The 21,133-nt window shown below is 35.0% G+C and overlaps 5 protein-coding genes and 1 pseudogene across 6 annotated transcripts in view; all 6 read right to left on the bottom strand.

Annotated features, from left to right (window-relative positions):
- LOC104784031 (F-box/FBD/LRR-repeat protein At3g52680-like) lies at window positions 631-2,127 on the bottom strand. Its single transcript, XM_019244170.1, has 2 exons — window positions 1,282-2,127; window positions 631-1,197 (listed from the first exon to the last, which is right to left on the bottom strand). Exons 1-2 carry the CDS (start codon window positions 2,125-2,127, stop codon window positions 631-633), a joined length of 1,413 nt encoding a protein of 470 aa, XP_019099715.1.
- Window positions 5,483-6,941, bottom strand: LOC104784030 (annotated as a pseudogene).
- LOC104781117 (F-box/FBD/LRR-repeat protein At3g52680-like) lies at window positions 9,396-11,136 on the bottom strand. The gene is made up of 3 exons (XM_019244308.1): window positions 11,063-11,136; window positions 10,097-10,964; window positions 9,396-9,779 (listed from the first exon to the last, which is right to left on the bottom strand). Exons 1-3 carry the CDS (start codon window positions 11,077-11,079, stop codon window positions 9,459-9,461), a joined length of 1,206 nt encoding a protein of 401 aa, XP_019099853.1. The 5' UTR covers window positions 11,080-11,136; the 3' UTR covers window positions 9,396-9,458.
- Window positions 11,387-12,107, bottom strand: LOC104784028 (F-box/FBD/LRR-repeat protein At3g52680). Its single transcript, XM_010509107.1, has 3 exons — window positions 11,982-12,107; window positions 11,763-11,897; window positions 11,387-11,647 (listed from the first exon to the last, which is right to left on the bottom strand). Exons 1-3 carry the CDS (start codon window positions 12,105-12,107, stop codon window positions 11,387-11,389), a joined length of 522 nt encoding a protein of 173 aa, XP_010507409.1.
- Window positions 16,407-18,091, bottom strand: LOC104781116 (FBD-associated F-box protein At3g52670-like). Its single transcript, XM_019244755.1, has 3 exons — window positions 17,138-18,091; window positions 16,925-17,059; window positions 16,407-16,813 (listed from the first exon to the last, which is right to left on the bottom strand). The coding sequence occupies exons 1-3, from the start codon at window positions 18,002-18,004 to the stop codon at window positions 16,631-16,633; spliced, it is 1,185 nt and encodes a 394-aa protein (XP_019100300.1). The 5' UTR covers window positions 18,005-18,091; the 3' UTR covers window positions 16,407-16,630.
- LOC104781115 (heterogeneous nuclear ribonucleoprotein R) overlaps window positions 18,380-21,133 on the bottom strand; it is a 3,848-nt gene continuing 1,094 nt past the window's right edge. The window contains exons 2-9 of one of the 2 annotated variants that reach the window (XM_010505711.2): window positions 20,449-20,845; window positions 20,241-20,357; window positions 19,959-20,099; window positions 19,620-19,796; window positions 19,232-19,439; window positions 18,964-19,142; window positions 18,787-18,869; window positions 18,380-18,700 (exon numbers count right to left, since the gene is read on the bottom strand). In XM_010505711.2, the coding sequence (XP_010504013.1) occupies window positions 18,553-18,700; window positions 18,787-18,869; window positions 18,964-19,142; window positions 19,232-19,439; window positions 19,620-19,796; window positions 19,959-20,099; window positions 20,241-20,357; window positions 20,449-20,811 (1,416 nt within the window). In that variant the 5' untranslated portion in view covers window positions 20,812-20,845 and the 3' untranslated portion in view covers window positions 18,380-18,552. Of the gene's footprint in view, window positions 18,701-18,786; window positions 18,870-18,963; window positions 19,143-19,231; window positions 19,440-19,619; window positions 19,797-19,958; window positions 20,100-20,240; window positions 20,358-20,448; window positions 21,078-21,133 lie in introns of those variants that run through there. The other variant, XM_010505710.2, reaches the window with a different exon arrangement.

The following is a 21,133-nucleotide window of genomic DNA, read 5'->3' as shown; positions in this document are numbered from 1 at the left end:
AAAAACACATATTTTGTAAGTTTTATATTGTTAATTTTGTAATTTTATGTATAAGAAATGGTTATGTTTGTTGTTTATTTTTTATTTTAATTTTTGAATATGTTTGGTGAAAGTTTTTTTAATATGACCCGTGCTTAGGTAAGATTTTATTTTCAACTACACAATAAGATCTCAGAATTCACGATTAAGTTCGATAAATTGCTAATTTTTTATTTCTTTTTACGCCTAAAAGTATATTTTTATGTCTAACAGTATATATTTTGTAACAATACATGGAATACTAAAGATTTTATTTACGAAATTGTATAAATCATTGGAATATTCTCTTTAATAGAATTCTTTGGGATATTCTTATAACCTACGGATTGACCAATTAATCTATAACGGTTTTTTATAACCAACCTATATTTATTCTATAACTTATTTTGTAACCAACTTATAAAAATTATATAGTCTACAAAAAAGAAGTTTGTACTTCCATTTTATTATGTAGGGTATATATTAAATCTTACATAATATTTTATTTAATTAATATTGTTTTAACTAACAATTTCTAAAAATACAAAAAAATATCCAAAGATAATGTAAACTAAATCTGTGCGTGGAGTGACTACTACTAAATTTATATGATTATATTGATTCACCGTCAAATACAAGTTGATAAGAATTTGAAGCTTTCACTCTGCTCAACTCGTTGAGGAGCATCTTGCGTCTTTCTTCAAGCTTGTTGAGCTCTTTCGATTCAATGGGTATAGTAGTGGAAAATGTTGCCTTCTTTAAGAGCCTTGCGTTCTTTAGAATGTATTTAGCTACTTCTTTCTCTTCTTCTTCTCTTTCACAACCGTATCTTATCCGATTCCACACAAATGTCTCGAGGCAAGAAGACAAAACATTCAGGAACGTACTTTGGCCCATTCCATCTCCTGCTAGTGTCCACATCATCTTTGCTAGCATCCTTATCATGCTGGTGAGAAAAAGACAAGGCAAAATGTGTATTACTATCAGACCTTCATATTTCAAACCCCAAAAGAGAGAAAGACAACCATCAGATCGTAATCTTACATCGATGAGTTTGAGGACTTGTAGTTTAGGAGAGCTATCGAGCATGATCGTAAGCAGATTCCACCACTCTGCTTCACGTGTATACATCTCTAGATATACCAACTGATGAAAGATTGCTCCGGTAGGGCACTTAATCTATTATGCATAGAGATCATATTATAGAAATGAAAGCTACAGAAACAAACACAAAGTTAAATTGCAAGCATAGTTGGTTGTTACCTCTAAAGGTGATAAGTTCAAGGAAAGACGTTTGGCTGATTTAAGAGATCCCAAAATATTCTCATTAACGATGTAAGAAACGTTACTAATAGTTGCCTTGACTAACACCGGAGCATTCTCAATCAGACAACACTCACCATGACTAAACCCTTTCATTTCCAAGTATTCCAAACAAGGAGCGTTTATCATAGTCTTTCGTCCCCCAATTTGACCGTGAATCCATAGTCTCTTTAAAGATGGCGCTTCAATAACCAAAGTCAGCACAACCTTACAAGTACCTCCTTGTATGAGAAAATCTTCAAGATTAGGACAGCCAGATATAAGGTTATGGATTGATTCACCGTCTTTGTAGCTCACATGATAAAGGTGCAAAGTTCTGAGAGACTTCACATAAATTCGAGAAGGAACATCAACAAGAACCGAATACTTGAGTTGCAAGGTCTCAAGTGTATCAGAGAAAAGTACACTAGTTGGAAATCTGACTGAACTTTTAAATAAAAAAAGATCGAGCACCAACTTACGCACATGGCGTACAACCGCAATTCCAACCCATACTCCAACATTTATAACACATCTAGTTTCTTCAGTCTTATCAGTAACTCTGAGACGCAAACTCTCCAAAACCGGAGCTTTGTGTGAAAGCAAAAACTTGCCAACATTCTCTAAAAATTTCGCTATATCCTCCTGATAATTGTCAGAATCAAACTCTAGTTTCGGTACCAACTTCCAGAGAGACAGCCATCGTTTAGACAAAATACTAGTGGTTATAACAGTTTTTGGTGGAAGTAAAGACAATCTCTGTAGAAGCAACTCCTCAGGTAACTCACTGATCCTGTCTTTACCCATAGCAACTCGAATTCTCAAACTTTCACAAACAAAAACCAAAAGAAGACAAAAAAATTAAGAATTAGGGTTTGAGCTAGCTTGCAGTTAAAGAAACAATATAGAAGGGTTTATGTCGGAACAGAGAAATATACCAGCTTTCCATTGCCGTTGATAGAGAAGAGACGACAATTTAGTAGTTTAGCAAAACCTCTTTCAGACTTATGCCTTCCCAGTGTCAAAGACTCTCCAAACCCAAACGCAATGTTCAAGAGACTCAATTACCACTCGAATCTGGCTTACACTTTGATTATACTCTGTGACTGATTCGTTATCAGATTGGCGATTCGAGGGTTGACAACAATTTGCCCAATGCATACCAATTTGAAAGATATTATTATATGTTTTAGGGGTTGCTAAATGATTAATTCCATCCTACGGTTTCTTTCTAACCTAAAAAAGAAAACAAATATTCACATTATATTCTCTTTTTTTTTTGGGTGATTTTTCCAATTTGTTCAATAAATATATTTGGTCGTATAATATTATCTTCCAATTTCCTCAAGTTTTGTATATAACAATCCCAATAAATGCGACCAACAGTTGTGTTTTTTCAATCGTACCTTTTTGATAATTTCTGAAAAGTCGTGGTGGATCGTTAAAATGATTATTTATGAAAAGTTACAACTGTTCACTGTAAAGTTGTGTTGATTGGAACATTCATATATTTTGAAATATATGTATATTTGTCTGTTTGAACTGTTTTCATTTTTTTTGCCATGACACAAAATCAACTAAAATTTCAATCTCAACGGTTTATACATTTTTCTAAATTATTTTCTATCATTCATTCGTTCTTTTAAAAGTCAAGAAATTCCTCTAATTCTTGATTTAACAAGAGATTTATGGAATGATGAATCTAATTTACATATTTTAGTTAGTTTTAAATATAAAAGTTTAATGAAAATACATAGAGTGTTTTTCCAAGATTTAGATGGATTACATAGTGAGTTTTTGAATTTGACTTTTCAATATATTTAAACCCAATCCGAATAAATGCCACCAAAAGTTGTGTTTTTTCAATCGTACTTTTTGGATATATATTTTTTTTAAATCTGTAAAAAATTTAAATTGTAACTTTTACAAAGTGTTGTGATTGTTCATTGTAACAGTTTTTTTTGTAAAGTTGCAACTGTTCATTGTAGAGTTGTGTTTATTCGAATATTCGTATCTTTTGAAATCTATTTGTTTGAACTGTTTTCATTTTTTTGCCATGACACAAGATAACATAAAATTCTAATATCAACAATTTTTACAGCTTTCTAAATTATTTTATAGCATTCGTTCTTTTAAAAGTAAAGAAACTCTTCCAGTCCTTGATTTAACAAAAGATTTTTGGAATGATGAATCTAATTTACAACTTTTAGTTAATTTTAAATATAAAAATTTAATGTCTATATATAATAGCAATCCGAATAAATGCCACCAAAAGTTGTGTTTTTTCAACCGTACCTTTTGTATATTTTTTTAAAAAAATCTGTAGAAAAATTAAATTGTGTGTTTACAAAAAACTGTGATTGTTCATTGTAACAGTTTTTTTTGTAAAGTTGCAACTGTTTACTGTAAAGTTGTGTTTATTCGAATATTCATATCTTTTGAAATCTAGATATTTTTGTCTTTTTGAACAGTTTTCATTTTTTTTGCCATGACACAAAATAATATAAAATTTCAATATCAACAGTTTTACAGCTTTCTAAATTATTCTCTGGCATTCATTCTTTTAAAAGTAAAAATATTCCTCGAATTCTTGATTTAACAAAATATTTTTGGAATGACGAATCTAATTTACAACTTTTAGTTAATTTTAAATATAAAAATTTCATGAAAATACTTAGAGTTTTTTTTTCAAGAGTTAGATGGATTATATAGTGAGTTTTTGAATTTAACTTCTCAATATGATAAGAAAGATGTCTTTTATTTAAAAACAGTTTATATGGGTTATTAGGTGAAATTAAGTGCAGACACAATATTTACGATTTTTCGTAGCACCTTTACATAACTTTTTTTTAAAATTCAAACGGTTGTATATGTTCATTGTAAAGTTGTGTCTTTTCACTATACTTTTCATCACAACTTTTTGGTTTTATAGATGTGTCTATTTAAATAGTCATGTCTTTTGAAGTCTCTTTATATTTGTCTCTTCATCAGTAACTAACAAGTTCGTTAAAACAAATTTTCCTTTTTATGTTGAATCTAAATAATTAAATATTAATATCTAATATTCAACGTGATTCTATAATCTAACTAAAATTTTAGAAATGATTATAGCAATAGAGAAATTTCATACAATTTAATCTAGAATTTACAGTTGCGTCTATTTTTATCGTAAGTTTTTGTTAAAAAAATAGTTTAATATTTAAAAATAAGAATAACAATCTGAATAAATACGAACAATAGTTGTGACTTTGCTTAGTATTTTTTTGTAAGAAATTTGTTTTTATTCCTTTGTTTTAACTCAAACAGTTATATCTTTTCATTTTAGAGTTATGTCTTTTCACTGTATTTTATTCATATTTTTTCATCACAACTTTTCATTCTAATAGGTGTGTCTATTTAAATAGTCTATTTATTTGTCTTTTCATCAATAACTAATAAATCATTGTTCGTTGAAACAAATTTTCCGTTTTATGTTAAATCTAAATAATTTGAATATTAATATATAATATTCAACGTTATTCTATTTTTTAACTAAAATTTTAGAAATAATTATAGCAATATAGAAATTCAATAAAACTGAATATAGAATTTTTGCGTTGCGTCTATTTATCGTAATTTTTCGTTAAAAACTAATTTAATATTCAAAATTTATATTATTTTGTTTTTAATTATAATTATTTAATAGAAAATTATATTTACTCATTACAACCATTAGTTTAATATTTTCAGTTAAGATCACTTTGTCATAATAATTTTTTTAATTGTAGTTTTACCATAATTCTTCGTAAAATAATTTTATATTTATAACACTTTAAACAATATTTTTTTTAAAAAGTTGCGTTTATTCTTCATAATATTTTTTGTTACAAGTTTTCATTTTGATGGTTGTATTTTTACAAACAGTTTATGTATTCAACCTATTTTATTACATTCAAATGATTTCATGTATAATTTTAAGTTTTAAATTTTATTTACTTTTTTCTAAAATATTTCTCCCACAATAGGGGGAGGGAGGGGTCTGAGTCCTAGTAACTAATAATAGAAATATAAATAATTCTGAAACGTACTTCCAAGTATCTCAATCTAAACAGTAAACACCGCAAAACCCATTATGGATTCTTCTCATGTTACATTACTTAAAAGAGTTAAAATACATATAAGATTATTCAAACACAAGGTGGCATGAATTTGAAGCCTTGACCACACCATTCATCTCGTTGAGCATTTCAAGCTTCTCTTCGGGTTCAATGGGTCTTGTGGAGAAAGTTGCCTTCTTCAAACATCGTGCGTTCTTTAGAATGTATGTAGCAACCTCTTTCTCTTCTTCACTTCTCCAATCATATCTTGTCCACACAAATGTCTCAAGGTGTGACGATAAACATATAGGAACACGCTTTGGCTTCTTCCATTTTCTGATAGCCACACCAACTTTACCAACATCTTGATTTTTCTAATGAGACAAACATGCGGCAAAGGGGAATGCAATGTATATTACTATTAGACATTCAAATATATCTAGCCGCTACTAATAATGAAAATAACTTACATCAATGAGCTTGAGGACTTGTAGTTTAGGAGAACTCTGGAGCATGATCCTAAGTAGATTCCACCACTGCACTTTACGTGTACTCATCTCTAAATACACCAGCTGATGGAAAATAGCTCCGGCGGGAGAGTCAATCTATGCATAATTAAACATCATAGTATTAAAGCTTCATAAACAACTAAGTTAAATGTGACAAGCATAGTAATAGTTGTTACCCCCGAAGGTGATAAGTCCAAGGAAAGACGCTTGGCTGACTTGAGAGATCCCAAAATCTTCTTATTGACTATCGCAGAAATGTTACTAATATTTGCCTCAGCTAGCTCTGGCGCATCTGCAATCAGACAACGCTCATAACCACTTAACCTTTCAATTTGCAAGTATTTCAAAGAAGGAGCGTTTATCACATAGCCCCCTTCCGTACACGAGTGCAATCATTAATCGATAGTCTCTTCAAAGATGGCACCACAATAACAAAGTTCTTAACACAATTAGGGTAACCTCGATGAACGAGCAAATCTTCAAGATTTGGGCAGCCGGATAAAAGGTTAAAAACAGATTCATCGTCTTTGTACGTCACAGAGTCAAGGTGAAGAGTTCTAAGAGACTTCATAGAAACCGGAGAAGGAAGATCTATATGAATCGAAGGATTCTTGAGTTTTAAGGTCTCAAGTGTATCACAGAAAAACATGCAACTCGGAAACTGGATTGAAATGGATAAGGAAATCGAGACTTGGAGTACGAACTCACGCACATTGCGTGCAAATGCAATCCCAGCCCATAGTCCAACATCTATATCATCACATAAATCTGTGACTGTGAGATGCAAACTCTCTAGAACTGGAGCTTTATGTAAAAGCAAAGACCTGCCAACATTCTCTGCAGTTCTCGGATTCTTAGAGTTAAACTTGAGTTTCGGTACCAACTTCCAAAGGGACCTCCATCGTTTAGACAAAACACTCGTGGTTATAACAGTTTTTGTTGGAAGTAAGGACAGTATTTTTAGAAGCAACCCTTCAGGCAACCCATTGATCCTGTCTTTACCCATAACAACTCGATTTCTCAAACTTTCACCAATTAACAAAACCAAAAAGAAGACAAAGATAAAGAATTAGAGTTTATATAGCTAGCTTGCAGTTAAAGAAACCATATTTGTAACGAAACAGAAAAACATACCATCGTTTCATTGTCGTTGATAGAGTGAATTAAGAGACAACAATTTAATAGATTAGCAAAGCCTCTTTCAGATTTATGCCTTCCCAGTGATGCTATCGAATCAATAACGCTCCAAACACAAACACAGTCTATTCAAGAGACCCAACCCCCGCTCGAATCTGGCTTCAGCTGATCTTTTATCAGATCAGCGATTCGAGAGAGGACAACAGTTTTCCCAGTGCAAAAAGATAAAAATATTTTCTTTGATTATTTGGGGAAAAAAATTAGTTTTAGGGTTTTTTTTGGAGGAGCATCCTATAGGTTAGGAAAACAATTATTGTTCATATTCTATTTCGTAAATCTTTTCCATTTTGGTCCGATTTACACATTCAAAAATATCTAATCTGAATAATATATACTTATACAATCTAACGAAGGATTCGATTTCAATTTCGGGATCATCGGAGTCCTAGCGGTTTTTTATTTAATTTATAGTATTTTAGTTGACTTTTATTTAATTTCTTGACTAAAAATATTACTAGTAATTACTCCCTCTGTTCCAAATTATAAGATTTTTTAGCCATTTATTTTTGTTTCATTTTCTAAGATTTTTTCAAGTTTTTATGCACTTTTTAATATTACTTCAATAGTTTTTGACTATTTAATTTCTGCAGTATTTTTTTGCTATTGGTTAAATTTTGTTAAATAATAAAACATTTATTGTTTTTTAATCTTTATGTTTTTATCTAAAACTCTTATAATATAGAACAGAGGGAGTACATCATATAGTGCTTTGATTTGTAAAACATATTGCCATACATGCTTCACCCAAACGATATACATGCACGTATTTATATGGTAATATGTTTTACAAGCAGCATGTATGCATGAGCATGATGTATTGATGCACCGTGCATGCAGTGTCGTGTTTACCCTTTAAAAAAAGGCACTTGCCCACAGCCACATTTTATACGTTTGATTTTTAGGCCACATTATTAAAAATATTTTGTTGATTTAGTAGGTTTAAGTTGTTTTGCATATGTATTTTGCTTGAAATATTCATGTCACTATATACATTTAGACCCTTAATTTTGTATCGTCGCTCATTTATTTTCTTATGGTTATATTTAGGTTCATTAGAAATAATTATTTAACTAAATTTAAATAGGCCGTATTTTATTTCCGCTCGAATCCCCAAAGAACCTAGGCACTGGATGCACATAATAGTAATAAAAAAAAGTTGTTGTTGAACCATTTTCATCCAAATGGTCTAACTATAATCATCCAAATGAGTTTTAAAATTTTGCCTACAATTTAAAAACTCATTCAGATGCTCATTTTTAGATAAAACATACAACATCTGGATTTTTCATTTAGATGGACCATTTGAATGAGCAAACGAATAGGGCCTTACTTACTTTTGATACTAGCTTTTGATATTCATCCAGAAGATTTTCCTGATGTTCCCTTTCGTTATCTTCCCTCAAGACCGCCTACACTATCCATCACAGATCAGCTTGTGAACCTTGATGACACAGTGAGACATGAGTCCATTTTAAGCTTTGGACACTAGAGATATGGACCATGGCAGGAAGAGAGATGGAGCATGACTAACTCATACTTTTACCCGGTAGATATGAACCATCGACCGTTTGTGAATTGCAGGCCAGTGGCGGACTCTAACCAAGTGAACCTGGATATCCAAAGTTTTCAGATGGATCCAATTGCATACCCCAACTATATTATTAGTTACAACGAGTTTTGCGTCTCTTGTAATCTTTCGCCACTATTGCGTCTCAGTTTGGTCTTGATTTTCCTACTTTTTTTTAATCCTGAAACATGTTTATGCGTCTTGGTGTTCACTATATCCTCTAAAACCTTTCCTAATTTAGTATCATTTTCTCTAACAATACAATCCCTCGTTTAACTACCTAACTACCCAAGTTCCGCCAAAATCACAAACGAAAACCAAGATGGTATCATTCATACATATAAGACAAATTAAGAAAATTTTCAATACTGAATGGCCAAATGTAGAACCATCCCCGAGTTCCAAAACCTGATGTAAATCCATCTAACGAGAAAAACCAACAGGCTCTACGAAGAGTTAATACATGTAAGAATGTATGTAGCCACTTCTTGCTCTTCTTGTCTATCCCAACCATATTTTATTCACAGTAATGTCTTGAGGTAAGACAACATACATTCAGGAACATACTTTTTGGTTCATTCCATTTCCAGCCGACCAAACCGTATCTTATTTATAAAATCATAAATCATAAAAATCCAAGATTGTATCATCATAATGATGGGATAGATATAATTGAAAAGAACATTGAACACCTAAACGACTAGCACCATGACCCAAGACCCTAAACCGATCTAAATCCCACTTACCAGTTAAATCAGGAGGCTCAATGTACTAAGAAAAGTCTGATACCTAAGCAGATGCATCGAATTTGAACACAAGGTGACATGAATTTGAAGCCCTGACCACACCATCCAATTCGCTGAGCACCTTACTTCTCTCTCTCAACTTGTTGAGCTCTTTCGTATCAATGGGAATTGTTGAGAAATGTGCCTTCTTCAATCGTCTTGCATTCTTTAGAATGTACGTAGCTATTTCTTTCTCTTCCTCTCTTCCCCAACCAAATCTTTTCCACACAAATGTCTCTAAATGTGACAACAAACATTCAGGGACATACTTTGGCTCATTCCATTTGCCGCGGACCAAACTATCACTACGAACATGATTATATTTCTGAGACCAAAGAGACAAGGGAGAAATTCAATGTATAGCATCACTAGACCATATAATATAACCCCAAAGATAGCAAGCTGACTAATAATGAACTGTCTTACATCAGTGATCTTGAGGGCTTGTAGTTTAGGAGAATTTTCGAGCACGAGCGTGAGTAGATTCCACCACTCTTCGATACGTGTATACATCTCAAGAGACACCAGCTGATAGAAGATAGTTCCAGTAGGATATGCAATCTATTCATGAGACCAAATTTTTAGAGTATAGAAAACAATGAACTCAAATGGTGATTAAAATAAATAAATCAGCAAAGTTACCCTCAAGGGTGACAAATGCAATAGAAGACGTTTGACAGAAGTGAGAGATCCAAGAAGCTTCTTATTGGTTATAGATATAGCTTCAACGATACTTGCTTCCACAAGCTCAGGCGCATTCAGAGAAAACCCTGGACATCTCAAGTCTTCAATGTGTAAGTATTTCAAACAAGGAGCATTTATCACATATCCCCAAAACTCAGCTCCATCATTGGTATCATGAATCTTTAATCTCTGCAAAGAAGGGACCTCAATAGTGAAAATCTCAACATCACAATCTTCACCTCGATACACTATCAGTTGTTCAAGACCAGGGCAGCTAGATAAAAGGTTACGGACAGATACATCTTCTTTGAAGCTCACAAACTCAAGGTGCAGGGTTCTAAGAGACTTCATAAGAACCGGAGAAGGTATATCTACAGTAAAACCAAACACGAGTTTCAAACTCTCGAGTGTGTTACATGTAGACAAGCTACTAGGAAATGTGAAGGTCTCTTTCCCTGAAGGATAAAAATCGAGCACCAATTCACGCAAATGTCGAGCAAACGCAATGCCAACCCAAAGTCCAACATCTACGAAACTAACATCTTCTGATCCAAACAGGAGACGAAAACTGTCTAGAACCGGAGCTTTGTGTGAAAGTAAAGACTTGGAAACAATCTCTGAAAATGAAAGGTCTTCACTTTCGCAATCCTCAGAATTGAACTCGAGATTTGGCACAAACTTCCAAAGAGACCGCCATTGTTTAGACAAAACACTCGTGGTTACGACAGTTTTTGTAGGAAGAAAACACAGAATTTTCAGAATCAAAGCTTCGGGCAATAGATTCAACCTATCCTCATCATCATTCACAACACCTCGCTTTCTCAATCTTTAGAACCACCAAAAAATCAAAGAATCAAACATTTAGAGCGCTATACATCGGAACTTAAATGCTCTAAACAATAAACGAAACAAACGAGAACTTACCGTTGTTCTTGTTCCATCTTCGGTCAGTGTTTTGCTGTTCCCAGAGCTTTATATCGCATTTTCAAACCCTCTCGACGCAAAGCACTGAAGTTCGCCAATTGAAGGGAACTAGGGCTTCTTAAATTCAAAACCGGTTTTCTTTTTCAATCGAACCGAATCCGATCGGTTTACTTATTAATTAAAAAAAAATGGTACTATCATCACTCATTGGGATTAGATAAAATTCAAAAAGAAAGTTTGGTTTATTACTAATCTTTTGCTTCATGTAAAATATACGGTAGTTCTATGTGACAAGAAGAGTCTAGTAATTAGTAGATAGATCGATCATTCTACGCTATCTACGACGAAGACAAGGTGGCATGAAATTGAAGCCCTAACAACACCATCTAACTCCTTGAGCGTCTTACATCTCTCTTCCAACTTGTTGTGCTCTTTGGAATCAATAGGTCTTGTTGAGAAACTTGAATCCCAACGGTATCTTGTCCACACAAACATCTTTAGGTGAGACAACAAACATTCAGGAACATTCTTTGCTTCGTTCCATCTCCGGCCGACCAAACCATGTTTTCTAAACTTGCGTTTTTCCTGTGGCAAAAAGGAAATTCAATTGCATATCATCATTAGTAGACCGTCAAAGTTAGGAACCCATAAGAGAGGCCACCAAAAGAAGCTAGCTGGGACTGGTAATGAAATGACTTACATTAGTGAGCTTAAGGAATTGTAGTTTAGGTGAGCTATTAAGCATGAGCGTAAGTAGATTCCACCACTCCTCTTTACATGTATACATCTTTGGATGTACTAGCTGATAGAAGATACTATCAGCAGGAAACTTAATCTATACATAAAGATCATATATAGTCTTATTAGAACATTGTGAAAGCATGCAAATAACTCAATTGCTAGCTATAAGCATAGTTACCTCCAAGGGTGATAAGTCCAAGAAAAGACGTTTGACTGAAGTGAGAGATCCCACAATATTCTCATTGGCTATATAAGAAACTTCTCTAATTTTTGCCTCAACTAACACTGGCGCATTCTCAATCATTCTCAATCAAACCACACCCGTAATGACTAACCCCTTTAAGTGTCAAGTATTTCAAAGAAGGAGCATTTATCACTCTTAATGAACTTTTGGTGGGAAAAATTGTCAAACGAAAGAGGTATTCCATGGATAGTTTGGAAAAAACTACAAGTTTCAAAAACGGAAGGGGGCTTGGGATTCAAAGATCTAGCAAAATTCAATGATGCCCTTCTGGCAAAGCAAGCATGGAGATTAATCCAATATCCCAACTCTCTGTTTGCTCGAGTTATGAAGAACAGATATTATAGAGATGACTCAATATTGGATGCTTGTACTCGGAAAAACCAATCTTATGGTTGGTCATCAATCTTAATCGGTTTAGATCTTCTTAAAAAAAGGCACTCGTTATATTGTGGGAGATGGAGCTAATTTACGTCTTGGTGTAGACAGCGTCATCGCCTCTGATCCTCCTAGACCGATACAAACTCTAATACCTCAATCTTCTTTACCTCTCGAAAGTCTCATTTCCACTACTGGTAATATTCGAGTTTGGGATAAAGAAAAACTAATATCATTGATCCCGGAAGCAAAGCATACTATAATCCAGAACATACATTTGTCTCAAGTTAAAGACAAAGATCTTATTTAGAACTATTCACAATCAGGCGACTATACTGTTAATACAAGATACTGGTTTCTCACACATTATCCGTTTGATCCTCGGGAAATACCCTTAAGACCACATAGATCTGCGGAGCTCCAAAACAAAATCTGGAAGTTGAAGATCTTACCAAAGATAAAACATTTCCTCTGGCGCATTGTTACAAAAACTTTACTAGTAACCTCACGTTTACGCACAAAGCATATGAATATATCTTCGACTTGTCCAAGATGCAACCAAACAGATGAAACAGACCACCATGCTTTATTTTCATGTCCCTTCGCTGCTATGACATGGTGTATGTCCAACACGTCTCTATTAAATATCAACCAACTACCAGCTACTGTGGTGGAAGTCATCTCTGAAATCAAATCTCTATCATCTCAGACAACAAACAATTTTGACTCTCTACTACCTTATTCCCTTTATGGCGCATTTGGAAGGCAACGAACAATGTAATTTTCAATAACTACCGCGAACGTGCAAGCAAGACAGTTCTAATGGCAAAATCGGAAACGAAAGAATGGGTTAAGACTATACAACCTAAGGAGCCACTACACAACGCCAGCACCAACATAAACTCTTGGAAACCACCTTTTCATCCGTTTATTAAATGCAACTTTGACGCATGATATAATGATCAGACAAAACAAGGAACATGTGGCTGGATTTTCAGGAACCATCAAGGAGAACCGCTAGTATGGGGTACGTCTAAACTATCTTATGCAGGATCAGATCTAGAAGCAGAGACAAAGAGCCTATTAATATCCCTACAATAAGCTTGGATCAGGGGATATCAATCAATAATCTTCGAAGGAGACTGTGAAGTACTAATCAACTTAGTAAATGGTCAACAATCCAATGCTTCTATACGAAATCTTTTGAAAGATATTGCTTTGTGGACTTCACGATTAGGACAATATTCTTTCAACTTTGCAAAAAGAGAATGTAATAGTGTAGCAAATGCATTAGCAAAGCATGGATGTATTGACAATATTTATTATGTTAACTCTGTTTTAAAACCAATGTGGTTATTGGGAGCTCTATGTAAAAACATTTGCTAAATCAATAAAATTTACTTTTGAGGAAAAAAAAAAAGGAGCATTTATCACATAGCCACCTTTCTCTGATCCAACAAAGTAATCGGTAATCACTAGCCTCTTCAAGAATGGTGCCACTATAGTGAATGTCAATACACCGTCCTTACGGTAACATTGATAGATGAACAAATCTTCAAGATTAGGACAGCCAGATATTAAGGTTACGAATAGATTTGCTGTCTTTGAAATCCACAGAATCAAGGTGAAGAGTTCTGAGGGACTTCATACAAACTGGAGAAGGAACATCCACAAGAACCGAATACTTGAGAATCAAGGTCTCAAGTGTAGTACTAAAGCTAAACATGCTAGTTGGAAATCTAACAGACCTTTCTGAACAAAGCTCGAGCACTAACTCACGCACATGACGTTCAAATGCAATTTCCGTCCATACTCCAATATCTATATTCGGCATGCGACTTTAACCCGACCCGAAGCCGCCGACCCAACCCGACCCGAAATTTTCGGGTTTCGGTTCAACCAAATTTAGGGTTCGGTTTTATTCGGAAGGATTGAAAATCTAGTTCGGTCCCCGACTCGAAACCGACCCGACCCGAAACCCGATTTTTTAATAAAAACAAAAATTATACCGAAATATACCGTAATTTAACCGGTTTAAATTGGATTTGTACCGATTTCAATCGGTTTTAAGATTTAAACCGGATAAACCCAAGACCAACTCTCATCTGACCCGACCCAAACCGAACCGATTTTTTGTTCGGTTATGTTTGGTGGATTTTTTGAAAACCCGAATACCCGAATAACCGAAAAAACCGACCCGACCCGACCCGTATACCCGAACTCGCAAGGCTAATCTATATCATCACATGCACGGCTATGGCTATATCTATTANTTGGAAATCTAACAGGCCTTTCTGAACAAATCTCGAGCACTAACTCACGCACATGACGTTCAAATGCAATTTCCGTCCATACTCCAATATCTATATTCGGCATGCGACTTTAACCCGACCCGAAGCCGCCGACCCAACCCGACCCGAAATTTTCGGGTTTCGGTTCAACCAAATTTAGGGTTCGGTTTTATTCGGAAGGATTGAAAATCTAGTTCGGTCCCCGACTCGAAACCGACCCGACCCGAAACCCGATTTTTTAATAAAAACAAAAATTATACCGAAATATACCGTAATTTAACCGGTTTAAATTGGATTTGTACCGATTTCAATCGGTTTTAAGATTTAAACCGGATAAACCCAAGACCAACTCTCATCTGACCCGACCCAAACCGAACCGATTTTTTGTTCGGTTATGTTTGGTGGATTTTTTGAAAACCCGAATACCCGAATAACCGAAAAAACCGACCCGACCCGACCCGTATACCCGAACTCGCAAGGCTAATCTATATCATCACATGCACGGCTATGGCTATATCTATTACTAACTTTGAGATGAAAACTCTCCAAAACCGGAGCTTTGTGTGAAAACAGAGTCCTGCCAACATTCTCCGAAAATTGATGTGTATATAATGAAAGTTAAGAGTTAGGGGGAGGTATTGGTTTAGGATTTAGAAAGAATTTTAATGACTTTATGTTTTTGTTGATTGTTAGAATCATAGAAAATTGAAAGTTAAAAATGAAGGATTCCAAGAGATTATTTAGAAAGTTTTTTAAAATCCTGATGATTTGTTTTTTCTAATCTTGTAAAATCTTTCTATTTGATGAAAGAGTTTTCATGACTTTTTGTTATTAAGGAAATGATATAAAATCCTAAACCAATAACATAAAATTTGAATTCATTAATAATCCAAGATTCTTTTCTTTTACTTGAATAACATAAAACTTTTAATGACTTTATAAAACTCTTAATCCAATAACACTAGATTTATCAAGATTTTAGATAATTTTTTACAAATCACAACCAATAACACCAAATTTTTATAGAGTTTTTAAAAGTCTTGATTGAATAACAACATATTTTACCTAACTTTTAAAGTCATTAAAATTCTTTCTAAATCCTAAACCAATATCTCTCCCTTAAACTGAAGTTTGGGTACCATCTTCCAAAGAGATCTCCATCGTTTAGACAAAACACTCGTGAGTCGTGGCTATCACTCTTTTTGTTGGAAGAGACGACAATATATGTAGAAGCAACTCTTCAGGCAACTCACTGATCAACTCCTCTTTAACAACACCTGGCTTTCTCTCACTTTACAATTACACCCACCAAAACCAAAGAAGAAAAGACTAATGAGTTAGGGTTTGGAGCATGCAAAACATAAACGAAATAAACGAAACTTACCGTTGTTCTTGTTCCATTTTTCCGGTAACAACACCCTTCAGGTTTTTGCTGTTCCCTGAAGCTAAAATCGCACTTCAATCGCTCTTAACGCAAAATTCAACAAGTAGAAGCTGAGCACTAAAGCTCGTCAACTGAAAGAGACTAGGCTTTTTAATTCAAAACCGGTTCTGAATTAAAATCGAACCGAACCCAACCGGTTTACTTATTAATAAATGAAAAAACAAAAAAAAAGCCCAAGATGGTGTTATCAATATCATCATCACTCATAGAGATTATGATAAAATTCAGAAAATTTTCAATATCCAATGGCAAAATATATAGAAACCATCCCCGATATCCAAAACCCATGTAAATCCCTATGTTTAACCAACAGGCTCTATGAAGAGTTGACTCTTATATGTTAAATTCGAAAGGAATGTGGCAAGAATTGGAAGCCCTGACCACACTAGCCATCTCTTTGAGCATCTTACGTCTCTCTTCCAACTTCTTTAGCTCTTTTGAATCGATAGGATTAGTGGAGATTGTTACCTTCTTCAACAGTTTTGCGTACCGTAGAATGTATGCAGCCACTTCTTGCTCTTCTTGTCTATCCCAAGCATATTATTCCCACACAAATGTCTCGAGGTGAGACAACAAACACAACAAACACAACAAACAGGAACATACTTTGGTTCATTCCATTTCCCGCCAACCATATCATCATCTTTATTCCTATACTGGTGAGACAAACAAGACAAGATGAATGGAATGTACTATATCATAAGTAGACTATTAAAAATATAACCACAAAGAGAGAGACCATCCAAAATAATGATGAAATATCTTACATCAAGGAGCCTGAGGACTTGTAGTTTAGGAGAGATTTCGAGCATGACCGTAAGTACATTCCACCACCCTTTTTTACGTGTATGCATCTCTAGATTCACCAGTTGATAGAAGATACTACTAGTTGGATACACAATCTGTACATGAAACAGTTATTTTGGTACCTTATAATAACAATGAGATGACCAAAAACACTAAACAGCGCTGAAACTTACCTCCAAGGGTAATAAATCGAAAGAAAGACGTTTGGTTGACTTAAGCGATCCAAGAAACTTATTAGCGATTTTATAAGAACCTCCAATAATATAAACCTCCACCAGCTCCGGCGCATTCAGACTAATCTCTAAATCCTTTAACTCTTGGAATGCCAAGTATTCCAAAGAGGGGACATTAATTCTATATCCTCCAAACCTTTCGTCACAATTATCATCATAAATCTCAAGTCTCTTCAAAGACGGGACTTCAATAACGAAAGTCACAACATCACCATAATACTGACCTCGATCCAAAACCAAATTTTCAAGAATAGGGCAACCAGCTAACAGGTTACGAAAAGATTCATCGTCTTTGTAGCTCACAAACCCAAGGTGCAAAGTTCTAAGAGACTTCATAAGAACCGGAGAAGGTATATCTACAATAATACCAAGTGAGAGTTTCAGAGTCTCAAGTGTGTTGCAAGTACACAAGCTAGGCGGAAATGTGAAGGTCTCATCATGCGCAGGGTATGAAGCATAGAGTACCAATTTACGCAAATGTCGAGTAAACGCGATTCCAACCCAAAGTCCTATATCTACAGGACTAACTTTATCTAAACTAAATCTCAGAAGCAAACTCTCTAGAACGGTAGCTTTATGTGAAAGGATCGACCTGGAAACACCCTCTGAAAATGTTTGGTCTTCACTTTTGTGATCGTCAGAATCGAACTTTAGATTCGGCACCAGCTTCCAAAGAGAACGCCATTGTTTAGACAAAACACTCGTGGTTATGGCAGTTTTTGTAGGAAGAAAACACAAGATCCGCAGAATCAAAGCTTCAGGCAACTGATTCAACCTATCTTCATTCATCACACCTCGATTTCTCATTGTTCTTGATAGAGAGAGAGACAGCAATGGCGTTGCTTTCCTAGTGTTTACACTCGTGTTTCAAACGCTCTATTCGCAAATGTACAAAAAAAAAAAAAACAGAAGAGATTGAATTAAAACTCACCAATAGTGAGACTAGACGGCTGTTGAGGATGCAGAATTTGAACAGCCGGCCGGGAAGGGTTTTGGATAATGCGGCGGATACAATTAAGATGATGACATTATGGTAATTTAAACGAGACCTAGTTTGGGCCATTAATGGGATTTTCATGCATATCGACTAAGTAACTAGTAAGCCTCGACCATACATGAATGGAAAAGGACATATATAAACCAATTAAACAATAACTGAAAACGCATAAATATACAAAAAAAAAAAAAAACTAGTTAAACGGATTCCCCATTGCCACCCCGCAAAATCTTAAAGAGTCAAAACAAATGGCATAAAGAAGACAACACAACGGTTAAAATTGGCTTTTTGTTTTGCTGGCTTGTTGGGAGTGTTTTTTTTTTTTTTCCCAAATAAAGGAGACATAATTTTGAAATTTCTAATAAGGATTGTAACGGCTTCGTCCTCTACCGTTGTCGCTACTTCGTTTGCTACTGCTGCTGCTGCTCGAACCACTGCCTCCTCTATAAGGTGGTGAATGCCTTGGTGGTGGTTGTTGCGGCACAGCCGCCAGTCCAGGCTGTTGCCTATTACATTCAATACATCGGATGAGTACATGTGTCTAATAGCAAAAACATGAGATCAGTATACGAGTATATAGACAAGAACTTACAAGACGTATCCGATTCTTCCATCGGGTAACATGATTGGCATCATCGACATTCCACCAGCTGCACCTCCCGCATGCATTAATGGCTGTATCATTCCCACAAAATTATACTCAGAAATTATATCCATAAAGTTCTTCTCAAGACATAATTATATGATTGATAAATAGTAGAAATCTCACTTGTGAGTAGGCAGAAGCTCCAAATCCACCAAGAGCACCAAAGGGACTAGGAGCCATGCCATAACTAAGAAGAGGAGGATAGTTTGGTTGCAATTGTGATTTCTGCATATTCTGAACTGTATTTGTGTTCCCCTTTTGATCCGCTTGAGGCTTTGCAAGAGTACAATCCAACATATGACCTGTATATAAACGGGATACATTTTAGAATTGAAACATCAAAGGAGGAGATGTAAACAGAAAAAAATTATTCTGAATGAACCAGGCATACCATCAATCTCATATCTTTCAGTGTTTTTCAAAGCTCGCATGACACTTGTCCTCTCTGCGTAATGCACGAATCCATATCTACTGTCTTCCTTTCCCGGTTTGGCTGGTGGAATCACCACTTTCAGTATCTTCCCGTGATGTTCAAATAATGCCTTGAGACGTTCTTGTGTTATATCTCTGGGCAAGTTTTTGATGTACAATGCCTTTACCTGCAATCATTCGACACAGCATAATAGTAAGATCACTTTTCAAGGTTTAGAAGGAAAAACAATTGAACGCAGAACACATGTCTCCATGAAGATAATTTCTTGGTAGTGGCACTTTGTTGGTTAGATAACTGTTGCTGCTTCTATTATTTATTTGTAAAAAAAGATTCTAATGAAACAAACCTGGGAAGCCGAAGAGTCCCCTCCTCCACTCCTTGATTCAGCCCAGCTTACAGTTGGGGCATTATCATCAAGCTTAAAACTAGGATTTGACATTTTTTGTTTCGAGTATTCAGCACATGCATGGTTGTAATACTCGATGAAAGCAAATCCACGATTCCGGCCCATATTTTGTGGTTCCTGTGATTTTACAAAATCAAATAGAAAACTGATATTAAACTGAATTTCTACAGAATATTCACAATCGCAAGTTACAGTCAAACAAGAATATGATATTAAAGTTGCAGATTTAAGTATATATACACTACAGACTGAAACTTATCCAAGTTGCAGGAGACTAACCTTTGGAAGTTCGACAATTTGGACGCCTGGACCAATTCTATTGGCTGCTTTCTTAATGTCTAACTCCATCCAATTTCTAGGAACATTACCAAGAAAGAGACGATGCTTTGCTTGGGTAGTCGAACATTTTATCCTTTTACCCTGTTGAATAACATTAAATAAACAAACAAATAAGAGCCACAAAAAATTCTGAAACTACCAACCACCGAGAATTATAAGCTATCTATAAGTTTTAATGGAATGAGTCTAATATAATCAAGAATTGGGTGTCATAGAATTTACTCTGAAATCAGTATTATTTAGACTCTCGATTGCCTCAGCTGCTAGGTCCTTGTTTCTGAATGTTACAAATGCATACCCCTTTCCATCACCAGATTCCTTTTCCCTCATTATCCTAACCTGTAGACATCACACCAACCTCAGCAGTTAGCACAAAGATAAAATGAAAACAGAACCATAGTTTGGGTAAAAAACAAAAATGTCAAATTACCTCAGTAACTTCCCCTATTGAATTACAGAAGCCCTTTAAGTCCCCTTCAGTAGCATCAGTAGGAATCCCTCCAAGATAAACCTCTGAACCATGCGGAGGAAGTGCAAGGAGTTCAGCATGCCTTTTCTTTTCTTCTTCCTCCTCAGTTGCAGCAGCATCATCATCCTCGTCTTCGTCCACTTCCACCTCTTCTTCAATCTCCTCTTCTATCTCTTCAATTTCCTCCTCCTCTTCAACTTCTTCGTATTCAACTTCCTCCTCCAGAATCTCCTCAGGATCATTGTCACCACCATCAAGGTCTACCCTTTCCTCGGATTCCATGGAATCGTGAGCCTCTGAAGCAGCAGTCCTCGTCCTTGACATGTTAAGAATCTAGAAAAGAAGGCTTGCACTACAACTGTGGAGGAGACACAGAAGCAAGAAGCAAGTGGGGAGAGAGAGAATAGAACCGTGGAAAGGTTGGAAAAGAAACAATAAGAGGTCGATAGAATAGAAAAGAAGAATAAAAAAAGGTTTGAATTGACGCTCGGCCATAATGCGGCTAAAAAAAAGAATCCCAGCCAAAAAAAGGTGACAAACAATAGACAAAGAGAGAAGAAGGCGACGAAATGCTCAACAGGTGAAACAAAAAAAAAAAATAAGAAACGAATGATCCCTGAGAGCGGAAAAAAAAAAAAAAAAAAAA

This window comes from Camelina sativa, chromosome 4 (assembly GCF_000633955.1).
Source record: "Camelina sativa cultivar DH55 chromosome 4, Cs, whole genome shotgun sequence".
NCBI lineage: Eukaryota > Viridiplantae > Streptophyta > Magnoliopsida > Brassicales > Brassicaceae > Camelina > Camelina sativa.
Note: the sequence above shows the minus strand (reverse complement) of the source record. Positions and strands in the feature narration are given on the sequence as shown.